The 13,237-nt window shown below is 41.0% G+C and overlaps 1 protein-coding gene across 1 annotated transcript in view; it reads right to left on the bottom strand.

Annotated features, from left to right (window-relative positions):
* HCRTR2 (hypocretin receptor 2) overlaps positions 1–2,980 on the bottom strand; it is a 34,051-nt gene extending 31,071 nt beyond the window's left edge. The window contains exon 1 of the mRNA XM_027898328.1: positions 2,641–2,980. Within this exon, the coding sequence (XP_027754129.1) occupies positions 2,641–2,869 (229 nt within the window). The 5' untranslated portion in view covers positions 2,870–2,980. The remainder of the gene's footprint in view (positions 1–2,640) is intronic.
* Positions 2,981–13,237: the final 10,257 nt, after the last annotated feature.

Below are 13,237 nucleotides of genomic sequence, written 5' to 3'. Positions count from 1 at the left end.
TTGCAAAGATGCTATTTTTGGACACTCTTAATCCCCTGTGAGTGCACAAACCAAAATAAGAGGCAGAAATATAATTTTCAGGACCACATAGGGAAGGGGAGGGTCTTTCCTGATTGCTTAAGTGCTATTGGAATAGGACATGGACAAAATAGAATCAAAGCATTGATTTTGCATGCCACATGAGTCCTGCAACACTGGTCAAATAGAAGCAGAGGAACACAATGCATCATTAAGAATGATGCTATAAAGGACTATTAGCCACTAAAACTCTCTTTGGAAACACTTTTGCTCTTCTTCAAGAAGGTCCATGACTAAATCCTAGATTAATTTTGAACATGCAAGAGAAATCAGCTTCTCAAAGACACCAACACATGTGCTGTTCTACATCAGATTTCACTAGTAGTAAAAGAGTTTCACAAAAATCTCTTTGGAAAGAGCATTAGACCAGATCCATTTCTCTCCTCAGAATCACCTGAGCCTGCAATCAGTACAGTGTGAGCTTTCTTGAATAAAGATGAGATTGTTCAGCTAACAAGCACCTGCACCTGCAGGTACCACAAACAACCTGCCCATAAAAAAACCCAGCAGTTTTATGTGGGTAAGGCCTATGTCATGCATAAAGGCAGTTTAAAGAACAAACAGCTTGAGAAGAGTCATAAAATCATTTAGGTTGGAAAAGACCTTTAAAATCATTGAGTCCAACTGTAAAACTGAATTATCTATTGTATGATTTACTGTGATTTAGAGGAGTGGATAGGAAGGTGTTCAGGTACTGCTCTGTTTATTTTAAAAACACTATCAGATTTGCTATCATGTACCACAACTTGCAAAGAGAGATTTCAGAGAACAAAAAGTGGGCATTCCAGTAAAAGGAATGGTTGGTGGACTGCCAGATGCAAGTTTCTGTCCCAAGCAAAAAGGTAACATACACGAACGCTAGGGAAGAACAGCTGCATATCAACACCCGATATCATCTCTCTGCCACTGCACAGAGAGTAAAGCTTTTCTTCTCGTGGCTTCGGGGGGAAAAGTGTAAAGAGGGTGAAACCGCCTACAGCTGAAGATTTGACCTTGAATCATTACAAGCAAGAAGACAGCTTGTTTACAGAACGGGTGGCAGCAAACCGGTAAGCACAGGTAGTTCTAAAACAGTCTGATCAAAATGAAAAGGGCAGTTTTCTTCTTATTTAAAATACAGCATATTTGCCAGGGCTTTTATCTTTACAGTGCCTGTCAAGCTGGCTGCCAAGCAATGGACCGAGTAAACGTGGATGTTTAGAGGCACTTGGCGTACCACCCAAGAAAAAAAAAAAAAAAAAAAAAAAAAAAAAAAAAAAAAAAAAAAAAAAAAAAAAAAAAAAAAAAAAAAAAAAAAAAAAAAAAAAAAAGGCAGCATCAGTCCATTGTAAGAAAAAAAAAAAAAAAGCCTTTCGAAATGTTTCCTTTGGCTGCTGTCTTATTTGCATCCCGCCTCGGGAAGCTTGCAGTGACAGCCCTGACACGCAGAAATCGTTCTGAAAAACATGAATGAAAGACCCGTATGGTGGGGCGGGGCGGGGCTCAGCGCCCTCCGTTCATGGCAGTATCACGAATGGACACAGGGAATGCCAATGGCCGTGAAGGCAGCCCAGCGGGTGCTGCCGGCGGAATCTGCTCCCGGCAGCCTCACCGCGTCCATTCATGAACGCGGAGCTGGTGACGAGCAGCGCCTTCCCCGCTGCCCTCCCAGGCGGCGGGGAGAGAGGACGCGCTCCCCTGTGCCGGCACAAGCGCCTTTTTCGACAGCCCAGAGAACGACTCCGGCGCAGGGGACAGAGGCAGCGGGCTCGGGAGAGCGGAGAAGCGGAGGGGAGAGGCGGGCAGGCTGCCGACGGCCAGACCCCTCTTGCCGCTCCCACACACCGCCCTCGCCCAGTCCCGTAAACCTCCCGCTGTCCTCCGCCCCAGTCCACCCATGCCCTCCCTGCCTCGCCCCCGGCTTTCCGACACTCTACAGCAGCACCCTCGTTCCCTGCGAGGCGGCCACCGAACACCCCCCGCGCCCACGCCGCCTTCTTCAAGGATGAATGGAAGCGGGAGGAGGCTGGCTCCGAGGGATGCACCGCCCCGCCTCGCTCCCTCAATGAGCGCCCGGGAGGGGCCGCCTCGCCCCTGCCCTGTTTCCCCTCTGGAGCAGAGGCACGGGATGCGAGTCCTCCGCCCGCCGGCAGCCGAGGGGGAACCGCCGGTTCCCCTCACGGGGCGAGTGCCGTCCCGGCCCCGCATCCCGCACCGCGCCTGTCTCTGTTTTGTGCCATGCCATGCGAGGGAGCAGCATCCTCCGAGCGGGCTGAGAGGCGGAGCCGCCGGTCGGGGCGGCGGGTTCAGCACCTCGACCCGGCGGACAGGGGCGGGAGCCGCCGGCGATGCCCCGCCGGGCTGCCCCGGTGTGCTCCGCCGGCCCCGCTCCCCTTGCCCGGCCCCGGCCCCCAGCGGCAGCCAGCGCAGGGGGCAGCGGGTTTTAGGGCCCCTTCCGCGCAGCCTGAACTTTCCCCCGCATTTCCAGCGGGGAATGCGAAACCCACCCCTGTTTCCAGCCACCGTCCGTGCAAAACCCATCTCGGGAAGGGGGAAAGGGAAGTTTGGGGGAGCTCGACTCACCCAGGACGTTCCCGACGAGAGCCACTATGAAGACGACGATGTAGCCGGCGATCAGCGCCCATTCATATTCCTTGGGATGCAAATACTCCTTCCAGAGGTATCGCAGGAACTCCTCATCATCGTAGTCGGAGGAAGGAGTTAAAAGAGCCTCCCGCGTTTCGTTTAGTTCCGATCCGCTCGTCCAATTTCTGCACGGAGGGGAACCATCCTCGGGTTGAATTCCGGACATCCCTGGTGCTTATTCCAGGGGCTAGGGAGAAAAAAAACAACAAACGCAAAGCCAGACCCTCTCAGAGCATCCGAGCTTTCTCCCGCCCGTCCATCGAGGCTTGTGGTTGCCAGTGCGAAAAGCGGGGTGTGGGGAGAAAAATGACGCGGGAACTTACGGGAACCAATGCGGGAACAGGCTGGGGATCCGCGTCGGTCCGCAGCCCTCCCTGACCAGCCTTTTCCCCCACCGGGCAGAGTGCAGCCTCCGCGGAGGAAGTTGCACGCCCGCCCGGTCAGGTATAAGGCTGATCAGGGTAGGTTGCACGCCTCAAGTGCCTCACCTGACCCTGCTGGAAAAGCCACGTCCGTTTCAGACGCCTCCGATTTTTGTTCTCCAAACCATGCACATGCACCCCCACACACCCGAATCTCTGCACGCTCTCGCCCCAACCCATCCCCACTCACACATCTCTACCCCCAACCCTACTCCCAGGTTGTCCATCCTCTGCTGACTCCTGCTCCTCGGTCTCTCACCCTCTCTTGCACAAGCACTTTTCTTTAGACCTTTTTACATTAGATTCCAGATATATTCGAGGTATTTGTAAATTAAAGGCTGTGGAAGGCAGTTGTGAAAGGAAACGAAGGATTAAAGGAGCCTTTAAAAAAAAGTGGCTAATGAGGCTGTCTCTGTGCCTCTGAAAGCTGGGCTTGGTATGGGGCTAAACCAGGAATTAACCCTGGTGAGAAAATCCCTAAGGTTGCTGAACAAACAAGTGTGGGGTTTCGTCGGATTTGAAGATTGTGAGAGCTCACTTTAAGCTGAATTTTAGTATGCAGGCTCAGTGCACTGAGGTTGCTTCTAACATCCAGCTTGGGATCTCTGAAGTGGTCTGAGCCGGCAGAAAGCAGTTCAAGAGAATCCAGAAGTGCTAGTTAAACAGAGTGATAGGATTCCTGGATTCTGGTCATTGCTTATTGAATTATTTTCATACTCTGCTCAGTGTACAGTTCCTGGAAGAGAAGGGATAGGTTTGGACTTGTCCCTCCGTGACTGATAAAATCCCCTCTTATTCAGGTAGTCTGTTAACTTGCTATCTGAATAATTTAATTAATCTGATATAAGCACCGTTTCTATTGTGGAATGGTACACCTCGCTCAGTTAAGCATTTCAGCGCAGGAATTAACCCTGGAATTAACCATAGGAATGGAGGGACTATTATGATGGAATTCTGCTTCCAACACATAAGCATAATAGAGAGGTGGGTATCCATTACCACTGTGCTTAGAGTGCTTAGCTCTAGACAGTACTTTAGGCTCCTCAATTGTTCTTTATCAGTGTGCAGCCTTGTCTATTACCTTCAAAATTCAGTGCAGCATACCTACACCTGTAATACCTGCTGCTTTTTCTTTTCACTGTAAAACAAAGAAAAAATTTCTTTCTTATTCCACAGGGAATTTGAATAAACCTTTTAGTCTAAATATGTTAAAGAGTGAGATATACTTGGATATACAAGTAGGATCAGCATCTGTCTTACATAAATTAGAAAGGTGGAGTTTGAAAACATTATAAACAAAGATTAAAGAAACAAAGATCTGCAACTAGTGAAAACATTTTAGGTTATATTAGTTGAGGTATGAATTTTGAGAAGTGATTTGAACTCTCCTGACAATGTGGGAATGCAGGTCTACCTGGTACACAAAAAGAGACCTATATGAAGAGCTTGCCATGGTCTTTGCTAGTGGTGAAGAGACTTAGAGAATGACCATTTGGTAATCAGTAACAGACACTCCACTCATGCTCCAGCTTGTTTCATATGCTAAAATGTTTGTGATTCCAGTATTTGCTTCCAAGTTACCATAAAGTCTGAAACAGGGGATGTCTTTTTTGACATAGAGTACTTTTTTCTTCCTCCTGCACCAATAGTAACCCCACCTGGAGTGCTGCATCCAGCTCTGGGGTCCCAAGCACAGGAAGGACACTGAAATGCTGGAGCAAGTCCAGAGGAAGACCAGCAAGATGATTAGAGGGATGGAACACCTCTCCTGTGAGGAAAGGCTGAGAAAATTGGGATTGTTCAGCCTGGAAAAGAGATGGCTTAGGGGTGACTTTATTGTGGCCTTCCAGTACCTGAAGGGAGCCTACAGAAAGGATGGAGATAGACTTCGTACAAGAGTATGTAGTGATAGGATGGGGGGAGGGGAAGGATGGATTTAAACGGAAAGAGAGTAGGTTTAAATTAGGTATTAGGAAGAAAGCCTTTACTGTCAAGATGATGACACACTGGAACAGGTTGCCCAGAAAAATGTGGATGCCCCATCCCTGGAAGTCTTCAAGACCAGGCTGGATGGGGCTTTGAGCAACCTGGTTTGATGGAAGGTTCCACGCCTATAGCAGGGGCATAGGAACTAGATGTTCTTTAAGGTCCCTTCCAACCATTCTATAATTCTACAAATATTAGGAGAATTGAATTAAAAGGGTATAAATGTTCAGAAACAACATGAATTTATGAAAATTCTGTCTTAAGGCTCTTTTTTTTTCAACAAGATTACAAATTTGATTGATAAAGACATGAATAATTGATTATGCAGATTAACAAGATGCATAAATGTGGTATTCCTAGCATACTGTAAGACATTCACTTTGATTCATACAGCACATTCTGATTAGGGAGCAGGCTACTAAAAAATCAATCTAGCACACATCATAGAGATTGAAAATGGACTAGCTAATGAATCTCTGAATGAAATGGTAGACAAAGAATCATCCCTGAGCCTGTGCATTCCTACTGTCAAGTTCTTGGTTCTGTTACACTTATTCAATGACCTTGAAGAAGTTGGCAGGTGATCCAAAGATCAGGTGTAATCAGCTAAACATACATGCTCATCACGAATCTGTAGCCAGAAAGATTCATGTGATCCTTGATTGTATAAATAAGTACACCTGTGCAAACAGATTAAGTTTTAAAGTATGAGTGAACCTTGACTTAGTGAAAACATTTGCCATGTACAAAACTCTGCTACTGAGGAAATGCTTTTCAAATCGAGCCACTTTAGCTGTACCTTTTAAAATCAAGATCAAATGCCTGTCTAAAAGATGAGTGCTAACTGAAATGAGAATTAATTCAGAAAATTCACATGGCATGGTATGGAAGAGGTCAGACTAGATGATTATAGTCATCCCCTCTGGCTTTCTAATTTGTGAAAGTATGTTAGGAGAATAGATTCACCAAATAAATTTTAGCCCTGATTTATCTTTTTTAAATTATACTATTTACGTCAAGCCTAGTGCAACAGTTTGAATCTGTTCCTTTCATATGCAAGCATACAGCAAATGTTTCAAATTATGTAATTCTTATTTTGTTAACAGGGTTTTTTTTCAGTTCAAAGCCTGCTTAGTGTGGTTTTACAAACTTCTACAAACAAAGAATATATTAGCTACACAGCACTTGAAAGAAGCTTAAGTTCAAGGTTATATCTATCAACCTTCTTATCTCAGGAGAGTACTGTCAGGTACTTTATTTAGCTAAAATGTGCGCATACACTGATATCTCTTCTAATCCATAACTTTCCATCACTAATCCAAAAATACTGAAATTAAATTACTAGGCCTAGAAGATATGTCATATGGCTCTCAATGCCACTTGTTATATGATATTAGACCACATGAATATAAATCAAACAGAATTTTATGCTTTATTGCATCTGATAGCTCACAGGAACTGACTTGCATAGAGAACATACCAACCTTATTTCAGCATCCAAGTTTATTGCTTTGTCAAACATATTTCTCCCTCCATAACAATAATTCTATTGCAGACTTATATTTTTATTAATTTCACAAATAGGCAGCATTTTCTTCTTCTCTTAGAGACTAGCCCTTTAATTTTAAAATCTATGTGACTAGTTCCATAAAATTAAATTAGGAGTCTTTTATCAAAGTAGAATTAATTTTAAAATTTTTGCAAACTTGGGTTAAGAGTCAGCAGAGCTGGGGAGGTTTTTTTCTGCCCTTGCTGAACATTTTAGCAGGTGATTTTGTTTTTGGGAAGCAAACCACATGAGCACAGCCACTGAAGAGAAACAGACTGCTGTGCTGTCAGAAGAGATGGACTAGGTGAACACATCCTTCCTCCTGTCTTCCTTTCACTGTTCTCACTGAACAGCTTTTCTCTGTCCGTTTGTCTCTCATAGAATACGCCACAGGGCAGTTCAGTAGAAAACCCCCAGCCTTACTGTTTATTTACTTGAGTCATCCTGATCAGTCAAGTTCCAGATTTTGCCTGGAAGCTTTTTGTCTGGTAGGTTTCCTCCTATAATGGTACTTCAAGGTGGAAGTGCTGCTCCAGCACGAAGGAGTTCCTGAGAAGCAGATGGGTTATTACCAACTAGTGAAGCTGACAAATGAGCAAGTAGAGACAAGTTGAGAGAAAGAGAGGAAGACTGGAAGAAAAAGCCAGCTTTGGAAATCTATACAGCCATAAATTTCATTGGGTTAGTGAGGATAATACCTACCAGGCAGTAATGTGCAGAGGGCAACAAAATAAAAACGAATACTGTATTCTTTTGTGAAAAGAATTAATTAATCAGCAAACCTTATAAAGTAACATAATGACAGGCCATCACACAATGCATTTGCAGATGGGCCATCACAGAATACATTTCCTTTAGGTCTGTTCTTGTCTTAGCATCAATTCAGTAATGAATTGTAGGTTAAATATTCAAAACTAGTTTTAACATGAGAGATATTATTCAAACCTGCTGATGATTTTTTTGAACTGCTGGTGATATAAGAAACATACAGCAATTACCCTTGTTTAGGCAACCTCAGACATTTTTCGCTTTGCATGTAGAAAGCAGGATCCTGTTGAGCAGGATCCTGTCTTAAACAATGCAAAATCTTGCTGAGGTACCATTATCCAAATATAGCAAGAATATTAGCAACACTCTACTGATTTATTAGCTTACCAGCACCATTAAAATGAGACAAAGCTAAGATAACTTGCTCTCTTTCTAGCACTGATCAAGTAAGAAAGATTAGCTGTTGGTTAGTTCCCATACCATCTTCACTATCAATAGCCACCAATACAGAACATATTTGAAGTGAAAAATTCTGATTCTACTTTCATTTACTCTATTGTAAATTAGAAGTAACTTTGTTCATGTCAGTAGACTTATGCTGTTGTAATACAAATTAAAATAATAGACTAAATAGTTGTGCAAATTGAGATGAACTGAAAGCAGTATGAGAATCTGAGTCTTGGTGAAAGCTGTTGTGCAGCTGGAAACAGAATTACCCAACATCATTCCTGTATAGTCCAGATATAATTTCCAAGGTGGTACAAAACATATATATGTAAAAGTGTACTGCTCCACCATGTTTCTCTTGGGCCATTTGCCTACTATCAAACAAGTACTAAAAGGAGTTTTAAAACTCCTTCTAATTTTTTTAGGGAAAAAAAAAGTTTTTGATAAATGAAAATGAATGCGTTCCATCTGCAGAAATCACTCCTCCACCAAGTCTACAAATATTTAAAAGCAAACACATTTAATGATCAGGGCACAAATCCAACCTGGATAGAACAAATCACAAGACACCTTTCATGAAAAGGTCTCTGAACTGTATACAGAGACTGAGAGAGATATTTCTGTTTACTCTTTTTTTTTTTTTTAAGACAAGGCATACCCAATGATAATGTCAGTCAGCAAGCTTCAATTAGTAAAAAAGAAAAAGCAAGCTCTTCTAAACTTCATGTTTATGTAGAGAACTTGAACTTGCTGTAGGAGCCAAGGCAAATTTATTACAAGTCTATCAGAGCTGTTAAATGAGGCAGTTTGAATGCAACATTGCACTCAAGACAAGAGCTCTGAAGCCAGAGGAAAATATAACTCCAAACAGAAAGCCGGAACAAAATACTGTATTGTGCTATTGCTTTCATCAAACTGGTTCTCACGTTCTCCTCTAACCTTTCATATGGCATAAGGTCAATGATCCCTCTAATTAGGGTTACATCTCTGACAGTGGCCAGGAGTAGAGGAGAACATAAAGTTAAGGCAGGTTTTCAGTGATACTTTCCATCATTTCAACTTCTTATCTTTGAGCAAGCTGCAAGTTAGAAGCTTCCAGAGGCAAGTCATTGGGTCTGGCCAATGAGTAAGTGCTTTCCCCAGCAACTTTACATAATTGTTTTCTGAGCTCATATGAACCTCTGGCTTCTACTGAAACTAGAAGCAGTGATTTCCAGTTTGTTACTGGAAGTGTTCCTTCTTTGCTACCTTTAAAAGTGTTCCTGGATACTTTTATTTGGTTTGTTGCTCATAATTCTAAAAATTGGAGTATTTCCCTTTCCACTTTTGTGATGTTCTTTTCTTCAGTCAAGTCCTTCTTGAAACTGTCTCCATTTCAGCAAACACTTTGTTACTCAACATCAACAGCAAACTTTGTTACATTTTATATTCATGCCCTAAGTCATCTGTGATCTTTTAAAATGAGGTATTATTAATTCAGTCTTTGTTTTCTTTTCTGTCACTTGCATGATTGTTGTTTGGTTTGCCCTATATTCTATACTTTTTTTGTAGTACGACATTCTGTAACTTCACTACCAGATGAATCATTTCAAATGGGACACTTTTCAGCACACTGGCTTTCAGATCATTAGTTTAAAAACATATTCATTTTTATTTTAAGTTTCATCAATACACTTATTTTCCCTTGGATAGACTACATCCCTCATGTCAGTTTGATTTTTTCTTAAAGTTTCCCCTGTACCTAATTTACTGACTCTGCTCTTTATGCCATTTCTCACAAACTGTCCACACAAACTGACACTCTGCAGTCTCTCTAGGCCTGTGTATGGTATTGGGAACATTTCTCAAAGATTTTTTTATAATATTGTAGCTACTATTCTATTTTATGACACCTCGAGAGTTCCATTTTAATGTTAAGTTTTCAGAGAACAAAACAAAAGTATGTCATGAGGATAGTTGACAAACCATCAAAATAATTTCTTTCCATGTCATTGTCCACACTTTCCTCTTGTTTCTTAAGGTATGATTTTGCATTCTGTTTAGGTATGCATACTTTCATGTAGCTTTTTTTTTTATTATTATTAATTTTTTTCATTTAGATAATGGGGAAGAGCTTACTTTCCTCCTGTTTTTAATGAACTGTTGCATGAATATTTTTCTCACTCATTCAGTGAAATGCTATCAAGAGCTTTTAAGTGGCTGTACACTACTGTAACATGCAGAACTTTGCAGTGATTTTCCTGATTGTTATAAGGCTTCTTGTGATAGAAAAGCATGTTTTCTGCGTCGGAAATTGAAAATAAAATGACATTCAATTTCTGAAGAAAACAAAGAATTTTGTACACATTTTGTCGTAGAAATACAGAATTGTTAAAGTTTGAGAAGACCTCCAAGATCTTCAAGTCCAACCATTAACCCAGCACTGTCAAGCGCACCATTTTAACCATGTCCATAAGCATCACATCTACACATTTCTTTAACACTTCCAGGGATGGTGATTGTACTACTTCCCTAAGCAGCTTGTTCCAGTGCTTTCTCACCCTTTTAGTAAACAATTTTTTTCCTAATATCCAATCTAAACCTCCCTAGGTGCAACTTGAGACCACTTCCTCTTGTCCTATTGCTTGTTATCTAGAAGAAGAGATCTGTCTACAATGTCTTTTCAGGTAGTTGTAGAGAGTAGTAACATCCACCCTGAACCTTCTTTTCTCCAGATTAAACAACCCACTTCCCTCAGCTGCTCCTCAGTAGGCTTGTGTTCCAAAGTCTTTCAGTCTATGGGGTGAAAGCACACAGTTTCACCAGCAGAGACTGCACTGATTTGTTTTTGTTCTGCAGTTTGCTACTGCATCTATAAGATGTACATTTACTAGGGATATTGTTAGAGAGAAGTGTGAAACTGAACACCAAATCAGAGTGAAGAGCTTGATTGTTCAGGCTGTAAGATGATGCCGGGCCAAAATAAATAAATAACAGAAGTTGTCTCTGCTGCAGAATTACTAAAACAAGAACCCTTAGTGGTCTTCTACAGCTACTTAAATATTGGATATTACTTTCTGTGTTCATCTCTCATTGTCAGTTGCCTGTTGCAGTAAGTCTTACCTTGACTGGCTATGCATTAACAACTGTTATCAATATAGTATTCATTATTCATTACTCATTATCCATTCTCCTATTAGACTGGATTATTAGTGGTTGGCTCAAATATTTACTCTGTTTAACATCATAAACCAATAATTCATCTTGCAAAAAGAAGAAAATATAATAAAATAAAATGCCAAAAAATGCCAAGATGAAAAGGAAATGTTAAAAAGTCTATATACAGATCAACATTATACTGCAGAAATTAACCTTGCCTGAATATAAAATGAGTCTTTCAGTGAATTAAACCCATATTTTTTCATCTAGGTCAAGTCACCGTGCATTTAGGAGTCACACCTAGCTTCAGTTCTCATGTCTGAGAATACCAGTCCTTAATATTATGGGCAGATTTTTCTCTTCCTTTTGCCACTTGACAACTTTAGAGCCTCAGATAATTATATTTCTGTCAACTATTAAAATCTTTTTGTATCTATTACTTAAAGATGTATGTGCGCTTTGCAGGATGAGTCTCTTATCTATGGGAGGGTAAAGGAAGAAGTCATTCAAGGATCATCTTTGCTAATGGTAAAGGCAATTGTGAAAGGATCAGACCTGTGACCAAGCACATGTAGACTTACCCACCTATTGTGCAGCAGCTCATTGGGGTTGGCAGGGGCCTGAATGGGCTCAGATGTATGACAGTGCAGACATCACTGCTGCTTTGGACCATCAGACTAGAAACCCACCAGCACAGGAACTTTCCTTGCTTTTCCTTGTGTTTATAAGCAATGCACAAGTTCTCAGAGTCATATGTGTAAACAAATTTGTCATTATAATCTCTCACACTACAGTCACATTTAGGGGGCCAGCACAGAAATGGACACTTATTCTTCTGTGAATTTGACAGTGTGAGGTAGTGCTTAAATATGCATTGAGTGATAAGCACAAACCTGGAGACCACAGCAGACCTGCAACCTTGGGATTTTTTCAGTCAGGCTTAGGTGGAGATATCCCAGTCTGTGCAATTCTTCCAGAGATTGCGGAAGATAAATAATACACTTTTTCAGCTTTTCAAGCTGTGAAAAAGACTTTCAGTCTGAGATACAGTTAATTATTTCCTTTTTTAAAATGTAATTATATTGGCTGCACATTTTTCATTTGATGTTATAGAATAGCTTGCAAACAAGGCAATCCTTGTCTCAATTTAAGTTCAGCTGAACCATGGTTAACCAAGATCTTCAACTAAAGATCTAAATATGTCATGGCAAATCATGAACAGAGCTTGGGAAAGTATTATTTGAAAAAGTAGAGTTCACTTTTTCCCTTCCAAGTTTTCTGCCCCTTTAAATGTTTAAACTTACTTGCATGTTCTTCATTGTTTCTTTAGTGAATTTTCTTCTGGATTTCAAAACTTTAGGTCATTTAAAGGCCACTTTTGTGAAGCGCAGCTGATCTCTTAGCATTTTCACTACAAACAGGATTATATTTAATGATCTTTATGAGGATTCTGTATGTTTATACATTTCATAGTCAGTTGGTTGCAACCTGTAGAAAACTCAGTCATCACTAAACCCCAGCTTCTAGTTACTCATCTGCAAATTGGGTTCACAGAACTTCCTTACTGTGAATGTCTGTAAAAACATAAATTTAACGTGTTGTAAGTGAAGGAGGTGAAAGAAGGCAAGTTGAGCACCTACATTTATATGAGTTACAGAAATCCTGGCACTGGTGCATTTACTGAAGTCCAGACTATGCCCACTAAGTCCAAACCAAATGTCAGAACCTGAAAAATCTGTCCCTTCCTTTTATTGTCTCCTTTCTGTAAATTTGCTTATTCATTTTGTGTAAAAATAACACACTTTGTATAAAAATAATCACAAATTATTCTTGTATATCTACTCACATCTACAATACCTAAACAGAGTTGGTTTGTAACCTGTGTAAAGATATATGCATTTTGCTACAGGACTTATAAACTGTTCCTTTATTTTCCATTGTTCTTGACAGGGAAAAAGAACGAGCTGGACCATGGGATGGAGAATCTACACTGAAAAACAAGGTGTTATAAGTGCTCCCCAAATTACTAGTTACTTTGTTGTTAATCAAAGGTCTCAAAATAATATGTCTGTACAAGGAGAAAGGACAGTTTGGAGAATAATGCAAGAGGAAGGCAAACTACATGTTTCAACTCTAACTTATGACACAAGAGTGAATCACTGAATTAAACTAATAGTGGGAAATTAGGAACAGATCCAACAGCTTTTCTTCCATCAAGGTAAAA

This window comes from Empidonax traillii, unplaced genomic scaffold (assembly GCF_003031625.1).
Source record: "Empidonax traillii isolate 1590-97213 ecotype Southwest subspecies unplaced genomic scaffold, ASM303162v1 scaffold591:size1139884, whole genome shotgun sequence".
Taxonomy (NCBI): Eukaryota; Metazoa; Chordata; class Aves; order Passeriformes; family Tyrannidae; genus Empidonax; species Empidonax traillii.
The sequence above is the reverse complement of the archived record's forward strand: the minus strand, read 5'-3'. Positions and strand labels throughout refer to the sequence as shown.